At 32.6% G+C, this 18,849-nt stretch overlaps 2 protein-coding genes across 3 annotated transcripts in view; one reads left to right on the plus strand and one right to left on the minus strand.

The window, feature by feature from the left end:
* LOC111056195 (nuclear pore complex protein DDB_G0274915) overlaps positions 1-18,849 on the plus strand; it is a 65,688-nt gene that overhangs the window by 12,056 nt on the left and 34,783 nt on the right. The gene's annotated exons all lie outside the window — the stretch shown is intronic.
* LOC120353343 lies at positions 238-17,646 on the minus strand. Of its 2 annotated transcripts, none has more exons than XR_005572301.1 (2): positions 17,557-17,646; positions 238-1,007 (listed from the first exon to the last, which is right to left on the minus strand). XR_005572301.1 is itself a non-coding variant. In XM_039436658.1 (2 exons), the coding sequence occupies exons 1-2, from the start codon at positions 1,235-1,237 to the stop codon at positions 546-548; spliced, it is 474 nt and encodes a 157-aa protein (XP_039292592.1). In that variant the 5' UTR covers positions 1,238-1,433; the 3' UTR covers positions 238-545. The 2 variants fall into 2 exon arrangements, 1 of the variants encoding a protein (XP_039292592.1); XM_039436658.1 differs by lacking the exon at positions 17,557-17,646 and adding an exon at positions 1,226-1,433.

An 18,849-nucleotide genomic window follows, 5' to 3' on the forward strand; every position in this document is an offset into this window, starting at 1 on the left:
TTAATGATAGGCCCACTGATTCAAATATTTTTAGACTTTACTATCAATTTGACCTCAATATGATCAATTGCCCGAGTGCACATCCACACAATGTGAAGTCGATTAATGAGATGATCAAACATTAATATTGAATTGAGGATTTCGTATATGCATCGATGTTTATAACAAAGATACCACCAATAATAATTATTATGTAGCCTAGTTGTTATAAAACAGAAAAACAGAATATCGACTGTAAAACTACTGAATCTTTTCTAGTTGTTTTGTCTTATAGCGTAGTTTGGATTTGTATAACCATTCATTTGTACATTATCGACCGAGAATGTCGAACCAAAAATATCCTGATTTTTCCACTCTCTCGTGGTATGGGTTCTAAGTGACCTCAACATGAAGGAAGTTTCGAGCCAGAAAGTCAAATTGCCTAGTGAAGTAGTTACTTTAGTAAAAATTGGGAATGAGACAGTTTTGGGCATGAGCCTGTCCATGAGCCTTTCTTCAAGTCATGTATTTGTACACAATGTGATAGATACATAAATAAAGTCACGTCAAGTATAAAGTCGTATTCTCGTTTGACCTATTCTTCCAATATTGATAAATTCGGAGTTTTCTAAATCATACGGCAAAATCTGGATTATAGGTAGTAGCCTATAGGCTACTCTGACTATTAATACTTTTACATTTGGTAAATTTGGTTGCTTGTTGGATACTTTTGTCGAAGGAGTGCATCTAAATAGATACAGTTCAAGTGAATGGTAGTCACAATGGAATCGCGAATGCTTTCTGGGGCAAAGTACAATCAGCTGACTGAGTGGGAGAGGCGTGTTGCATAACAATCTGGTTGTGTGCCCTTCACGGTTGAAGATACGGAGCGTGACGGTCAAGGCATAACCGCCAGCTGCCATGTTTGATACGTAAAGCAGGCTATAATCCTGGATATAGCCCCACAAGCTCTGGCCCTGATAATTTGTTATCCAACCCTTCCGCTCGCAATGTATTTCAGCAGAATCCTGCAACATTTAGGAAAACACTAGTGTTTTCAAACCCATTTAATAGTTGAAATAAATTAATAACTCTTCATATTGCTACATAAAATATTATTACTGATTTCAAAACTGAGAATTTTCTAATCAGTACTACTGTAGTACTGAACTACTGAACTCATCCAATTTCTACTGGGTATACATTCCAGGCTCTATTCTATTGATCGAATGAATCAATTACTCACCTTCAAACTCATAAAAACCCCGACTCAATAATCCTGAGTGCCCTCTTATCTTTTTGTTTCAAGGCTGGGTCAAAATCTGCGAATACACCCTTACAAATAGGGAATTTATAGGATGAATACTATAAAAGAAATGGGCTATAAAGATGGTCGCATCGTCCAGGCCACTTAAAACCATCTCCCTTCACTGGGCGAACAGAATCCGTCAGCCTTCAACTCACATAGGACAGCTGTTTCACATCAGTATTCCATTGTTTACGACATTCTTGCCTTCCTGTGTGGCTTTTACTTTTTGTATCCTCAACGGTTGTGTATAATTTCATAATCGAATGAACAAATTTGTAATTGATAGATAAATAAAAATATCCGTTTTTTTGGACAGTAAGTAACTATAATTTTATTTTGAAAACTATAATTTGTACCATAAGTTGAGTAGTATAGGACAGTGATCACACAAAATCAAGTTGGAACTCATAATCTAATTATATATATTATATGAATTCAATAATGGATGTGGGCATATACATTGAGCTCCAAAAATGAACATGTAGTTAGGTTGTGATGCTTGAAATTTATTTGAAACATTGTTATAATAATTATCGAAGAGTTGTTGACTTTCTTGTTCTTCATTTCATCCAATAAGATTGCAATCTCTGTAAATCGGAGTAACTATATAATTTATTTCTATACTTCAAAACTTAGTGACTTACTTTTATATAGTTATTGTCTCTTTTCCCAGGCTTCTTAAATTATTGTCGTTTTTGTATATACCACATTGAATTTATATAATTTTACTGTTTGAAATTAATGGTTGATGTTTATGGTGTAATCCACTAGAATGAGCCTTTTTTCAACCACATGTAAGTCGTAAACTTTAAGTATGAGCGGGATTGGCTGGATCTCCTGATGGTATTCATCTTGTTACTCAGTTGTTTGACTTCGAATAACAAACCGAAATAGTGAAGGGGATCAAGACGGCAATAAATAGGGGCTCCCTATCCCTTTCCAAGCTCTTAATCTTTGCTGAGCATTTGTGAGGGCAGGACTATAAGAATATTCGGCGCAGAGTATAAAATTAACTTCTTCACAACCTGAAAAGGGATGAGATGTGAAGGTTTTATGAGTGAGAAGAAGCCGGAGCGGCAGAAATTTATGTTGCATCCTCCAGTAGTGTGAGCCTGTCACTAATGAAGACTGAACTTTGAAAGGGAGAATTCGGGCTGTGAGCCGTGAATCCGAAGGGCCTTGGAGTGAAGGGCGGTGATGAAAGTAATAACTGACGAGGTGACGTCACAGTGTAGCTGCTCCTTTTCACTTTTATAGTGGGGGGATTAAAGAAAACGCCTGGAAACCAGATGCCCATAATTCCATTTTATTTCCCGGAAGGCAATAGCTGAAACTTATCGGTTCAACATTGCACCTGTGGGCGACAGAAAGTGCACTTAGCAGATGATCATAATAAAGATTTCAGTTGGTGAAGAGACCATCACACTTGATTTATGTGTGAAAGTTTGGAAGGAACGTTGCATCATCAACTCACTCCATCTACTCGTCTTTGACAATACACGAAATGAGAATCTCATAACTCTAAACTTCCAAACTTTCCAATGTGAATGCTCGCCACTGAAGTACAGAATATTACTTTTTGTAAGTTTTCGCAGGTGCAGTACTTGCTATTCAACTTCTTGTTTTTAAACTCTTGATTAATTTGTGACTATAAATCAACGTACCAATAACAATTACTGTTATGAGTACGGATATCAATCTATAGAATGAGTAATTGTTAGCATATAATTGAACTATTCCTAACAGCCCTTCAGTCTTGTAAGGGGACTTCACATATTTAGATTTGTGAATATACCTTCAATTGTGGATATACGAGTAGTTGTCTTTTTATTCAGTTATTTATATGAAACATCCTAGTGATATTTGAGTGCTTTGATAATTTATATTGAATATAACGTTTGAAGAGAATCTCGTAATGAGGTGCGTAGTCATGTCGATGGCTTCTATTGGTGGGGAGGCAAGTCGAAGACTCTCGTAACTTAGAAATAATATTCAACTGGAAAATCAAATTTGAAATATTCTGGCTTCAAATAATCGCTTGAAATAATATATTGATTTGAATAGGAATCTGTTTTTGGGAGATTTTCGTCAGATATCAGCGTCAAAATTTTACTGTTAATCCAGGCTCTTATATTCCAATAGACGTTATCTCATTATTCTGTCAGAACTATTTTGAGTTTCCAACTTTGCATTGTTCTGAATCGTTAGCTTTTTATTGTTTCGACTTGTTGTTCCCCACACATTTGTTGAATTTGGAGAAATGATGGCAACGTGATGTCTACATACAATCGCTCTCCTCTCTGTGATTTAGTTCGTTGGCACCAGTCCCGAATATTAGCTTCAAAATGTAGGAAGTGGTGCATTTCTATTCTTGAGCGACCATGAACGAAGTATATTTTTATAGCTAACAAAGAATCGTGGGCGCCCCAGAGCTCGGACTTCCCTGTCGTTTTTATCTCGTAAACACACATTAGAAGTCTTATATATGCTGCTCGCACACGTTGAAATCCAAAATTACTTGAAAGAACGATGTAAATTAGTTGAGTTTGATCTCCATTGAACCGAAGGAGAACATTCTTGTTCATGCATAATAATACAAAACGATTCTCAAATTCGTTTTCATTATTTCTTAAGCCATATTCAATCAGATTCATTTGTCACATTAATTTCTATCTCATATCAATAACAATAATTATTCATTAGAGACATTTATTTCTTCAACACCTCGACCTTTCATCCTTCATGAGGAGCAAAGAGTTAATATTCGATTCAGTATTTTGTTCTTGATCAATGGTTGTATCAGAAGGCTATTAGAATGATAAAATAATAAAATAATAAGAATATTAGTACTTTTCAACTTCATACTAACTCCATAAGTTCTCATAGCCCAAACTTATGAGAACAATTCCTTTGAAACAGGTATGTTATATTCCATTGTTATAAATGTAAATTACTACCAAGAATTTGATAGGTGAATATTAATCAACCTCTTTTGATATCATAGTTGGAAAGTATATGATTAGATTGAATTTCTCTGGAATTGAAAACTAAAAATGTCATCACACTTATAATTATTATGAGTAATTAGAACTTGTCCGTGAACTTTATCGTTCTTAGAATTGAGAAGGTTCATTATAATGAGTACAAAGTAGTGTGGTAGAAAATAAAATATGATCGATGCGAGATTCTGTCTGTTTCTATTACTTACAGTATGATATGAAACAATTAATGATACACAAGCTCAAATGCAAGGTTGCACGGGGTCATGTGAAGTTCAGGCTGGTATTTCAACTATTCATCATGTTTTAATCAATTTTAGTCTTCGTATAGAGAGAGAGAATGTAATATTGTACAGAACACCAGTAGTAGTAGAAAGGACCGATTCAAAGTAGTACTGGTGACTTGGATAGATGATGGAAAGAGGTCGATAAATAATGTAGCTCGAAGAACAGCAGCAATGAGAGGTTGTTGAAGATAATTCGATGCGAGAGCGAGAAAAAATGATTCAAAAAATATGACAGAGACGATTTGTAGCTGAATACAGCGCATGAAAAGAGGAGTGGCGTGATGGTGTCGAGAAGAGGGTCAAAAAGAACGAAAAGTAGGAGAACAAGGAAAGAAAAAGGAGAAGGCAAGGAGCACAAGAAGAAGAAGAGAAAGAAGACCAATTGAAGGACTGAGAGGAAGAAGAACGAAAGGAAAAAGGTAGAGTGGTGAAGAAGGTGCCAACCGGTCTTCTGACCTGGGTCAGAGACGCCTACTCGAACACTACAAACCACAGTACCAACGATTGGTAATGCTTTTCTTGCTTTGGAATATGATCAGCACGTTTTCGAACAGAAAGGATGACTTTCGAGATAATATGAAGAACATTATGATTATTGCATATGTTATTGTCGGGATCTTTGGTAGGAAAAAGTTTCTGAATGATGCATTGTCTGGAATATTGGAGATATTCAACTGAATAGTTTTTCGTCTTCGTCTCATGAAACTTTTTGCTCTTAAGAAATGTGTATTTGAAGTCTATTCTAAAAAGCCCAGCCTCTATTCAGGTGGAACGATGTTACTAATTGAACGAGCGTTAGCGAGTTCTTACTTTTGACTTACTGAAGGCCAAAGTCGTTGTCCGTCTGTTTGTATGTTTGAGTGTCTGTTTGAGCGTCAGTCTGTTTGAGTGTTTGTCTGTTTGTATGTTTCTTCAGAAAGAATAATTGATCAATGAGCTTAAAATTTTGAACATGTATTCTTCGAACCTTTTTACAGGTCAAGTTCATTGGACAACAAAATTTGCCTTCGTCCTTTCAGGACACATTCCTTCGTCCTTTTCCAGGATATAAAAATAACATTGAAAGTGCACATGAAAAAAAAATGTTGTGATTTATTCAGCTGAAGAAATTCATTGCATGTAATTATCATAGTTTTTCCATTTTCTCAGCTATTTGGGACTATCACACAGACAGTAGGCCTACTGTATGCGCTGACACATGATTTCAATTAGTTAATATACAACATAATTCACAACTTTTACAAACTGATAATGGTTGAGTTGTGCGGTTTTCGCCATTCATTTTTTTCTCTTGGATCACTGTATCACATGACAACTTTATAATTGAAAAAATCTGGTGTGGCGCACTCACACAACTTGAAAATTGATCACCTGACGCTAGTGTTCCCGCGCATCTCAAGTCTTCTATTCAAAGATTTGAGCCAGCTGGTGACAGGGCATAGAGACGCTGGAGACACACATGAGGTCTGCTATCTCTTCATAGTGAATGATTTAATAGAATCAACAATAATTTGCAATTGAATAATCACATTTTCTCGAATTTAAAGCTTATTTTCAATTTTAGGTGAAAATGTTACTGAACATTAATTGTAGAGATTTTCATGCTCAATCTACTCCACTTGATATTTTTGGTTTCAATTGTATCTGAAGCCTGATAATTGGGAATCTATCAGCATTGATGGGGCGGAGCTCCTGAAATTTTTACAGATATGGGACTTGTGGCAGTTGATAGAGCTTATCGATGACTATTCTAGGTATGAATTTGATCAAAATCGTTGAAGAAAATCACGAAAAACCTTGTTTTTGACAACATTTTCGCCGTTTTAGCCGCCATCTTGAATTGCATTTGATCGAAATTGTTCGTGTCGGATCCTTATAGTGAAAGGACCTTAAGTTCCAAATTTCAAGTCATTCCGTTAATTGGGAGATGATATATCGTGTACACAAAAAATAAATTCGTATGGCTTTTGTTGGTGGGGAGTTCCCTTTCGGGAATGTTCCACCGCCTAAATATATAATTTAAGCCGTCAATGGGCCTTACGACTGTCATACTTCAGCCAGGACCGACAGTTTAACGTGCCCATCCGATAACACGGGAGTGATCTGGTTAAAAAACTTTTGGTAATGAGAGGGGTTCGAACCCGGGATCTCTATGCTGCTACGCAAGCACTCTATCCACTAGACCACGTGTACACAGACGCACATACACTCATACACACACACACACACACACACACACACACACACACACACACATACAGACCAATACCCAAAAACAAGTTTTTTGGACTCAGGGGACCTTGAAACGTATAGAAATTTAGAAATTGGGGTACCTTAATTTTTTTCGGAAAGCAATAATTTCCTTACCTATGGTAATAGGGCAAGGGAAGTAAAAATTGATTTGGATTCATAATATGAGGGACAAAGATGTTGAAGCGACAGAGTAATTTCTCATTTCAAATAGGATACCCAATGGAACCTACTGTCAAACTATTATCGTAAAAATATTTAGCTGTTTCCAAAATTTTCACCGACTCTGTAGCCTATAATTATTAAATGTTGCGGGTTTCAAAGATTAGAATAGAACAGTTCATGAACCACTTCTCCAACCCAGGGGGTAACTAGATATTCATTGGAGGGTAACAGTACTGTACACTTATTTAATTATTCGCCTTGTAATGGATTGATGCAAAATATTTTTCTAGGAACGTTCAAGCATACTATATAATTTTGTATTGTGGGATCTTCATCAGAACTCAATTCATTCCACAACTATTAATTGACCGAACGAAGTGAGGTCAAAGATTCAAGTCGACGGTTTGACATTTCTCTTAATATTTAAATGTTTAAATGTTTAAATGTTTTAAATGTTTAATGTTTAAATGTTTAAATGTTTAATGTTAAATGTTTAAATGTTTAAATGTTTAAATGTTTAAATGTTTAAATGTTTAAATGTTTAAATGTTTAAATGTTAAATGTTTAATGTTTAATGTTAAATGTTTAAATGTTTGAATGTTTAAATGTTAAATGTTTAAATGTTTAAATGTTTAAATGTTTTAAATGTTTAAATGTTTAAATGTTTAAATGTTTAATGTTTAAATGTTTTAATGTTTAAATGTTTAAATGTTTAAGTTTAAATGTTTAAATGTTTAAATGTTTAAATGTTTAAATGTTTAAATGTTTAAATGTTTAATGTTTGAATGTTTAAATGTTTAAATGTTTAAAGTTTAAATGTTTAAATGTTTAAATGTTTAAATGTTTAAATGTTTTAAATGTTCAAATGTTTTAAATGTTTAAATGTTTAATGTTTAAATGTTTAAATGTTTAAATGTTTAAATGTTTGTGAATGTTTGAATGTTCAAATGTTTGAATGTTTGTGATGTTTAAATGTTTAAATGTTTAAATGTTTAAATGTTTAAATGTTTAATGTTTGAATGTTTAATGTTTAAATGTTTAAATGTTTAAATGTTTGAATGTTTAAATGTTTGAATGTTTAAATGTTTAAATGTTTAATGTTTAAATGTTTAAATGTTAAATGTTTAAATGTTTAAATGTTTAAATGTTTAAATGTTTAAATGTTTAAATGTTTAAATGTTTAAATGTTTAAATGTTTAATGTTTAAATGTTTAAATGTTAAATGTTTAAATGTTTAAATGTTAAATGTTTAAATGTTTAATGTTTAATGTTTAAATGTTCAAATGTTTGTGATGTTTAAATGTTTAAAGTTTAATGTTTAAATGTTTAAATGTTTAAATGTTTGAATGTTTAAATGTTTGAATGTTTAAATGTTGAATGTTTAAATGTTTGAATGTTTAAATGTTTGAATGTTTAAATGTTTCAATGTTTAAATGTTTCAATGTTTAAATGTTTGAATGTTTGAATGTTCAAATGTTTTAATGTTTGTGAATGTTTGAATGTTTAAATGTTGTGAATGTTTAAATGTTCAAATGTTCAAATGTTCAAATGTTCAAATGTTAAATGTTTGTGAATGTTAAATGTTTAAATGTTAAATGTTCAAATGTTCAAATGTTTAAATGTTCAAATGTTCAAATGTTCAAATGCTCAAATGTTCAAATGTTCAAATGTTCAAATGTTCAAATGTTCAAATGTTCAAATGTTCAAATGTTCAAATGTTCAAATGTTCAAATGTTCAAATGTTCAAATGTTCAAATGTTCAAATGTTCAAATGTTCAAATGTTTGAATGTTTGAATGTTCAAATGTTTAAATGTTGAATGTTTTAAATGTTTAAATTTTAAATGTTTAAATGTTGTGAATGTTTAAATGTTAATGTTTAAATGTTTGTGAATGTTAAATGTTTAAATTTTAAATGTTTAAATGGTTAAATGTTTAAATGTTCAATGTTTAAATGTTGTAAATGTTTAAATGTTTGAATGTTTGAATGTTCAAATGTTTAAATGTTAAATGTTCAAATGTTAAATGTTTAAATGTCAAATGTTTAAATGTTTAATTTTTAAATGTTTAAATGGTTAAATGTTTAAATGTCAAATGTTTAAATGTTAAATGTTAAATGTTCAAATGTTTTAATGTTTAAAGTTTAAATGTTTAAATGTTGTGAATGTTTAAATGTTTCAATGTTTAAATGTTAAATGTTCAAATGTTTAAATGTTCAAATGTTCAAATGTTTAAATGTTGTAAATGTTTAAATGTTCAAATGTTTGAATGTTAAATGTTTAATGTTCAAATGTTTAAATGTTCAAATGTTCAAATGTTTAAATGTTTAAATGGTTAAATGTTTAAATGTAAAATGTTTTAAATGTTTGAATGTTAAATGTTTAATGTTAAATGTTTAATGTTTGTGAATGTTTAAATGTTCAAATGTTCAAATGTTCAAATGTTCAAATGTTCAAATGTTAAATGTTTGAATGTTTAAATGTTAAATGTTTAAATGTCAAATGTTTAAATGTTGAATGTTTAAATGTTTTAATGTTTAAATGTTTAAATGTTTAAATGTTTAATGTTTAAATGTTTAAATGTTTAAATGTTAAATGTTTAAATGTTAAATGTTTAAATGTTTAAATGTTTAAATGTTTAAATGTTAAATGTTTAAAGTTTAAATGTTTAAATGTTTAATGTTAAATGTTTAAATGTTTAAATGTTTAAATGTTTAAATGTTTAAATGTTTAATGTTTAAATGGTTAAATGTTTAAATGTTTAAAGTTTTAAATGTTTTAAATGTTTAAATGTTTAATGTTTAATGTTTAAATGTTTAAATGTTTAATGTTTAAATGTTTAAATGTTTAAATGTTAAATGTTTAAATGTTTAAATGTTTGAATGTTTAAATGTTGAATGTTTAAATTTTAAATGTTTAAAGTTAAATGTTTAAATTTTAAATGTTTAATGTTTAAAGTTTAATGTTTAAATGTTTAATGTTTAATGTTTAAATGTTTAATGTTTAATGTTTAAATGTTTAAATGTTTAATGTTTAATGTTTAAATGTTTAAATGTTTAATGTTTAATGTTTAAATGTTCAAATGTTTAAATGTTTCATCCTTCATGAGGAGCAAAGAGTTAATATTCGATTCAGTATTTTGTTCTTGATCAATGGTTGTATCAGAAGGCTATTAGAATGATAAAATAATAAAATAATAAGAATATAGTACTTTTCAACTTCATACTAACTCCATAAGTTCTCATAGCATATATAATAATAAATTCAACGGCAGCCAACACATTCAATGTCCAAACTTATGAGAACAATTCCTTTGAAACAGGTATGTTATATTCCATTGTTATAAATGTAAATTACTACCAAGAATTTGATAGGTGAATATTAATCAACCTCTTTTGATATCATAGTTGGAAAGTATATGATTAGATTGAATTTCTCTGGAATTGAAAACTAAAAATGTCATCACACTTATAATTATTATGAGTAATTAGAACTTGTCCGTGAACTTTATCGTTCTTAGAATTGAGAAGGTTCATTATAATGAGTACAAAGTAGTGTGGTAGAAAATAAAATATGATCGATGCGAGATTCTGTCTGTTTCTATTACTTACAGTATGATATGAAACAATTAATGATACACAAGCTCAAATGCAAGGTTGCACGGGGTCATGTCAAGTTCAGGCTGGTATTTCAACTATTCATTATGTTTCAATCAATTTTAGTCTTCGTATAGAGAGAGAGAATGTAATATTGTACAGAACACCAGTAGTAGTAGAAAGGACCGATTTAAAGTAGTACTGGTGACTTGGATAGATGATGGAAAGAGGTCGATAAATAATGTAGCTCGAAGAACAGCAGCAATGAGAGGTTGTTGAAGATAATTCGATGCGAGAGCGAGAAAAAATGATTCAAAAAATATGACAGAGACGATTTGTAGCTGAATACAGCGCATGAAAAGAGGAGTGGCGTGATGGTGTCGAGAAGAGGGTCAAAAAGAAGGAAAAGTAGGAGAACAAGGAAAGAAAAAGGAGAAGGCAAGGAGCACAAGAGAAGAAGAAGAGAAAGAAGACCATTGAAGGACTGAGAGGAAGAAGAACGAAAGGAAAAAGGTAGAGTGGTGAAGAAGGTGCCAACCGGTCTTCTGACCTGGGTCAGAGACGCCTACTCGAACACTACAAACCACAGTACCAACGATTGGTAATGCTTTTCTTGCTTTGGAATATGATCAGCACGTTTTCGAACAGAAAGGATGACTTTCGAGATAATATGAAGAACATTATGATTATTGCATATGGTATTGTCGGGATCTTTGGTAGGAAAAAGTTTCTGAATGATGCATTGTCTGGAATATTGGAGATATTCAACTGAATAGTTTTTCGTCTTCGTCTCATGAAACTTTTTGCTCTTAAGAAATGTGTATTTGAAGTCTATTCTAAAAGCCCAGCCTCTATTCAGGTGGAACGATGTTACTAATTGAACGAGCGTTAGCGAGTTCTTACTTTTGACTTACTGAAGGCGAAAGTCGTTGTCCGTCTGTTTGTATGTTTGAGTGTCTGTTTGAGCGTCAGTCTGTTTGAGTGTTTGTCTGTTTGTATGTTTCTTCAGAAAGAATAATTGATCAATGAGCATGTATTCTTCGAACCTTTTTACAGGTCAAGTTCATTGGACAACAAAATTTGCCTTCGTCCTTTCAGGACACATTCCTTCGTCCTTTTCCAGGATATAAAAATAACATTGAAAGTGCACATGAAAAAAAATGTTGTGATTTATTCAGCTGAAGAAATTCATTGCATGTAATTACCATAGTTTTTCCATTTTCTCAGCTATTTGGGACTATCACCAATACCTACTACTACTAAGTAATAGTAGGTATTGCTATCACACAGACAGTAGGCCTACTGTATGCGCTGACACATGATTTCAATTAGCTAATATACAACATAATTCACAACTTTTACAAACTGATAATGGTTGAGTTGTGCGGTTTTCGCCATTCATTTTTTTCTCTTGGATCTCTGTATCACATGACAACTTTATAATTGAAAAAATCTGGTGTGGCGCACTCACACAACTTTCCTTGCCGTTATGAAAATTGATCACCTGACGTTAGTGTTCCCGCGCATCTCAAGTCTACTATTCAAATATTTGAGCCAGCTGGTGACAGGGCAATAACGCTGGAGACACACATGAGGTCTGCTATCTCTTCATAGTGAATGATTTAATAGAATCAACAATAATTTGCAATTGAATAATCACATTTTCTCGAATTTAAAGCTTATTTTCAATTTTAGGTGAAAATGTTACTGAACATTAATTGTAGAGATTTTCATGCTCAATCTACTCCACTTGATATTTTTGGTTTCAATTGTATCTGAAGCCTGATGATTGGGAATCTATCAGCATTGATGGGGCGGAGCTCCTGAAATTTTTACAGATATGGGACTTGTGGCAGTTGATAGAGCTTATCGATGACTATTTTAGGTATGAATTTGATCAAAATCGTTGGAGCCGTTTCCGAGAAAATCACGGAAAACCTTGTTTTTGACAACATTTTCGCCGTTTTAGCCGCCATCTTGAATTGCATTTGATCGAAATTGTTCGTGTCGGATCCTTATATTGTGAAAGGACCTTAAGTTCCAAATTTCAAGTCATTCCGTTATTGGGAGATGAGATATCGTGTACACAGACGCACATACACTCATACACACACACACACACACACACACACACACACACACACCACACACACACACACACACACACACACACACATACAGACCAATACCCAAAACAAGTTTTTTGGACTCAGGGGACCTTGAAACGTATAGAAATTTAGAAATTGGGGTACCTTAATTTTTTTCGGAAAGCAATAATTTCCTCACCTATGGTAATAGGGCAAGGAAAGTAAAAATTGATTTGGATTCATAATATGAGGGACAAAGATGTTGAAGCGACAGAGTAATTTCTCATTTCAAATAGGATACCCAATGGAACCTACTGTCAAACTATTATCGTAAAAATATTTAGCTGTTTCCAAAATTTTCACCGTCTCTATAATTATTAAATGTTGCGGGTTTCAAAGATTAGAATAGAACAGTTCATGAACCACTTCTCCAACCCAGGGGGTAACTAGATATTCATTGGAGGGTAACAGTACTGTACACTTATTTAATTATTCGCCTTGTAATGGATTGATGCAAAATATTTTCTAGGAACGTTCAAGCATACTATATAATTTTGTATTGTGGGATCTTCATCAGAACCAATTCATTCCACAACTATTAATTGACCGAACGAAGTGAGGTCAAAGATTCAAGTCGACGGTTTGACATTTCTCTTAATATTTAAATGTTTAAATGTTTAAATGTTTAAATGTTTAAATGTTTAAATGTTTAAATGTTTAAATGTTTAAATGTTTAAATGTTTTAATGTTTAAATGTTTAAATGTTTAAATGTTTTAATGTTTAAATGTTTAAATGTTTAAATGTTTAAATGTTTAAATGTTTAAATGTTTAAATGTTTAAATGTTTAAATGTTTAAATGTTTAAATGTTTAAATGTTTAAATGTTTTAATGTTTAAATGTTTAAATGTTTAAATGTTTAAATGTTTAAATGTTAAATGTTTAAATGTTAAATGTTTAAATGTTTAAATGTTTAAATGTTTTAAATGTTTTAATGTTTAAATGTTCAAATGTCAAAATGTTTGAATGTTTAATGTTTAAATGTTTGAATGTTTAAATGTTTGAATGTTTAAATGTTTAAATGTTTTAATGTTTAAATGTTTAAATGTTTAAATGTTTTAATGTTTAAATGTTTAAATATGTTAATGTTTGAATGTTTAAATGTTTTAATGTTCAAATGTTTTAAATGTTCAAATGTTTTAAATGTTTAAATGTTTAAATGTTTAATGTTTAAATGTTTAATGTTTAAATGTTTTAATGTTTAAATGTTTAATGTTAAATGTTTAATGTTTAAATGTTTAAATGTTTAATGTTTCAATGTTTCAATGTTTTAATGTTAAATGTTTAAATGTTTTAATGTTTTAATGTTTCAATGTTTTAATGTTTTAATGTTTTAATGTTTTAATGTTTTAATGTTTTAATGTTTAAATGTTTAAGTGTTTATATGTTGCGCATTCACGGCGAAACGCGGTAATAGATTTTCATGAAATTTGACAGGTATGTTCCTTTTTTAAATGCGCGTCGACGTATATACATTGTTTTTGGAAATTTTGCATTTCAAGGATAATATAAAAGGAAAAAGGAGCCTCCTTCATACGCCAATATTAGAGTAAAAATCAGACTATAGAATTATTCATCATAAATCAGCTGACAAGTGATTACACAGATGTGTGGAGAAGTCAGTCTATTGCTGTATTTCCATAAGGTCTATGTTTCAATCAGGTACTTGTGGATGAGAATTCCTGCGTGAGGTCTACTGTTCACAGAACTACTAGTACAACTTGGAACAAGATTTCGATCTCTCTCAGAGCTCTGACAGCTTGACTTATCATGATGATGAACCTGATAGCGTGATATCCTCACGTCCAATTACATCCCCAATTTTTCACAAACATCTCTTAGGATAGAGAAATGGAGCAAAAATCATATTGATATGAAGCCAACTCAGTAATTATCATCATGTATCATACTCGGGAGCCAAATGTTGAAATGACGTTCAAGAAAGTTCTTAGAAGTAACAGCTTAACTTGGCAGTAGATACGTTTGGCAAAGCGATCAATCTTGCACAGTGAGAGGCTTGAACAAACTACTGTACAAAATGTTTCAAAACCCCTTTATCCCTCCCGCTCCCTCTCAGACTCTTTTCCCCATCGCTATCATACAAATTTCGATAGCTTCTAAAAATCTTTCAATTCGCTATTTAACCGAATAATTGGGTCTACTCGAAAACCTATTCACCCTTATATAATAAATTGTACTCCTCTCGAATTCCTCATGAGGCTTTTCTTTACATTTTTCTTTCGTGAATCTTTTCTCTCTCATTCCAACTAAATTTTTCTTGTTCTACACCTGAATATACAAGAATATTATATTCTTTCCATTACACTTGATTCCACATTGTATATTTCACATGTTCCATTACACATGTACTCATTTCTCTTTCTCAGCTCATCGCGCTCTAGCCAGCACTTTCTTTCTCATTCTCTCCACTCGCTCTCTTTCGTATTTCCGAGCTTTCAACCTATAGTTTTCTCTCCTGCACTAGTCTCTATTTCTTCAGAATATTCACCTATCTCTGTTGTGCATTCCATACCATACTCTTCCCTTCCGCCTGTCATCATCACTACCAACATCATTGCCGCAGCCCTGTCTGTTCATTCTCCTACACCGAATTAGATCCGAAATCCAAGGACACCCCAACACATCTGGCAAGATTAACAGTCGAGTACCAAGAACTGTCTTTTGGCGATTGCCAAAAACCGCCACGCTTTATATTGGCTGAAATTAAACAGCCGGGTTCAACACGCTCGACGAAAGTAAATATTAATCGAAGCGGAAAAACAGCTAGAGGTGTGATGAGGTGCGGCTGAGACAGGAGGAGAGAGAAACGGGGAGCAAGTGAGAGACATAGCGCGAGATAGCAGTTATGCGAAAAGCTAGCGACAGGCTGTCTACAGTGGACTCTTCCAACTCTCAACAGCCAGTGCCAGGCTGCCAGGCCTGGCCTGCTTCATAGCAGCCAGCATTTGGACACATTATTTCGTCCCACACGTCAATTGGACGACCTCTCAATGATGGTATTTCAGCACTTCACCTGTAACATCACGCTATACAAATAACTATTTCAGTTATCTTACGCTTGTAATAATGTAACTCGTATTAATAGCAATGATGAAACAAACACATTGGATTGCTTATCAGTTACAAAAGCTTGATTCCTGAACAGCATGTGATAGAATTTAAATAAATTAGGAGACCATTCTGTAGGCTAACCTTGTAACTCCTATAAAGGAGTATACTTAGCTATGAATTGAATTAAAAAAATGAAACTCTGATTTTTACTTTCCTTGCCCTATTACCATAGGTAAGGAAAGTATTGCTTTCCAAAAAAAGGTACCCTGATTTCAAGTTTTCTATACGTTTCAAGGTCCCCTGAGTCCAAAAACATGATTTATGGGTGTTGGTCTGTGTGTGTGTGTGTGTGTGTGTGTGTGTGTGTGTGTTGTGTGTGTGTGTGTGTGTGGTGTGTGTGTGTGTGTGTGTATGTGTGTGTGTGTGTGTGTGTGTGTGTGTGTGTGTATGACTGTGAACACGATAACTCCATTCCTAATTAACCGATTGACTTGAAATTTTAAACTTAAGGTCCTTATACCATGAGGATCCGACAATAAGAAATTCAATAAAATTCTATTTAAGATGGCGGAAAAAATGGCGAATAATTACTAAAAAACCACGTTTTTCACGGTTTTCTCGAAAACGGCTCTAACGATTTTCTTCAAATTCTTACATGGATAGCTACTATTCTTAAGCCCTATCAACTGAAATGAGTCTCATTTTTGGGAAAATTGCAGAAGCTCCGTAATATTCTTGAGAAAAATGGCGGATAATAACTAAAAACCCATGTTTTTCACGGTTTTATCGAAAACGGCTCTAACGATTTTCTTCAAATTTATACCATGGACATTCATAAGCCCTATCGACTGACATGAGTCATTTCTGGAAAAATTGCAGGAGCTCCATAATATTCTTGAGTAAAATGTCGGATAATTAGACTACTAAAAAACCATGTTTTTCACGATTTTCTCAAAAATGACTTGACCGATTTTTTCATATTCATACTCTGTATAGTTATTTATCAGCTCTATTAACTGGCATGAGTCTCCTTTCTGGGAAACTAATGGGGGGTCCACCCCATCCTTGAGAAATGGACTTTGTAACCTCCTTCTCGTGCATGAGGTAGGTAGGTAGAGCAGTTCATAAAAAGAACACATAGTCGAGATATTTCATCTGTAGAACAGCTGTTTTGACGACTTTGAAAAATATCATCGAATTTCACAATTTACACAAAGGAAAAAGTACTCTGAAAACAATAATTATATATACACATTACAATAGTCTGATCGTAGTTTCAAATATGTTGCTGCCAATCGTCATTATGTAATCCCCCTAAATTACTCTCCTTTAAGAATGGGGCTTACAGTTCAATGAGCAAGGAAAGTTGGGTGAGTGCGCCACACCAGATTTTTCTGGTTGCTTTATTAGGAGTAGTACACCCCAAATGGGCTTATGCCTAGGGTTGTCCACTTTTATTTCACATTTTTATATCTTTTTCTGTTATTTTGTATTATGTTTGTTTGTGAAATAAATGAATTGAAAAAAAATTTTCAATTTTGAAAGAGAAAAATATTTTGAAACTAGAAATTTTAGTAAATTTATCACAATGTCATATATTATCGATTCTACATGAACCACGAATTAAACGTACGCTGAATCCTTGCATAATCTTGAATGAATTCTTGATGGAATAGTTTCAGTTACCTAGAAAATAAAAGCGCTTGAGGGTCACAAGTATGGCATGCAGGTTATAGATTCAAATTTCTCTAACTAACCTTTGGGGAAAGGATGTGATGGGCTTCCACAAGTGTGGATCGATGAAGTGTTTGGAAGTAGGGTGGTCGCGTCCTGTTGCCACATGCAGCAAGGATGACTTCAGCAATGATTGATGTGAAAGGCAGCTCCACTGCTATCCATTATAGATGGAAGACAACACCTGCTAGCATATGTTTCTCACATCCATTAGCTCAACATTCTGATTTATTATGAAAAATGGAATCCAAACACGAAATAATAATTATTGTTCCTAGCCAACTAGTACTGGAGACCCCCTGGGTTGAAGAACTCGCTCATGAACTGTTGTATTGATCTCTGAGATCCGCAATAATTATACAGAGTAATTACTTGTAATTATACAGAGTTGGTGAGAATTATTATGGAAAAATCCAAATACATTTCTTACAAGTATGATATACAGTAGTAATATCTGAAAGAGTTTCTATGATCTCAACATTTGAAGGTACTAATAAATGATACAAAAAATCTGGTGTGGCACACTCACACAACTTTCCTTGCCGTTATGAAAATTGATCACACGCATCTCAAGTCCATTATTCAAAGATCTGAGCCAGCTGGTGACAGGACAATAACGCTGGAGACAAACGAGGTCTACTATCTCTTCATAGTGGATGATTCAATAGAATCAACAGTTGCCGACAGTTTGCAATTGAATAATCACATTTTTTGGAATTTCGAGCTTGTTTTTAATTTTAGGTGAAAACGTTATTGAACATTAATTTTAGAGATTTTCATGCTTAATCTTTTCCACTCGAATTTTTTTGTTTAAATTGTATCTGAATCCTGATAACTGAGAATCTAAAATCAAACTTTGTATAGATGGGACGGAGCTCCTGAAATTTTTACAGATAAAATACTCGTGGCAGTTGATAGAGCACATCTATGACAATCGTTGGTATAAATTTGATCAAAATCGTTGGAGCTGTTTTAGAGAAAATCGCGAAAACCCCTGTTTTTGCGAACATTTTAGCCGCTATCTTGAATTGCATTTGATCGAAATTGTTCGTGTCGGATCCTTATATTGTGAAAATCTTAAGTTCCAAATTTCAAGTCATTCCGTTAATTATTGGGAGATGAGATATCGTGTACACAGACACACATACACTTATACACACACATACAGACCAATTCCCAAAAAACACTTTTTTGGACTCAGGGGACTTTGAAACGTATAAAAATTCAGAGATTTGGGTACCTTAATTTTTTTCGGAAAGCAATACTTTCCTTACCTATGGTAATAGGGCAAGGAAAGTAAAATGAAATGAATGAGT

Source organism: Nilaparvata lugens, chromosome 1 (assembly GCF_014356525.2).
Source record: "Nilaparvata lugens isolate BPH chromosome 1, ASM1435652v1, whole genome shotgun sequence".
Classification (NCBI taxonomy): Eukaryota; Metazoa; Arthropoda; class Insecta; order Hemiptera; family Delphacidae; genus Nilaparvata; species Nilaparvata lugens.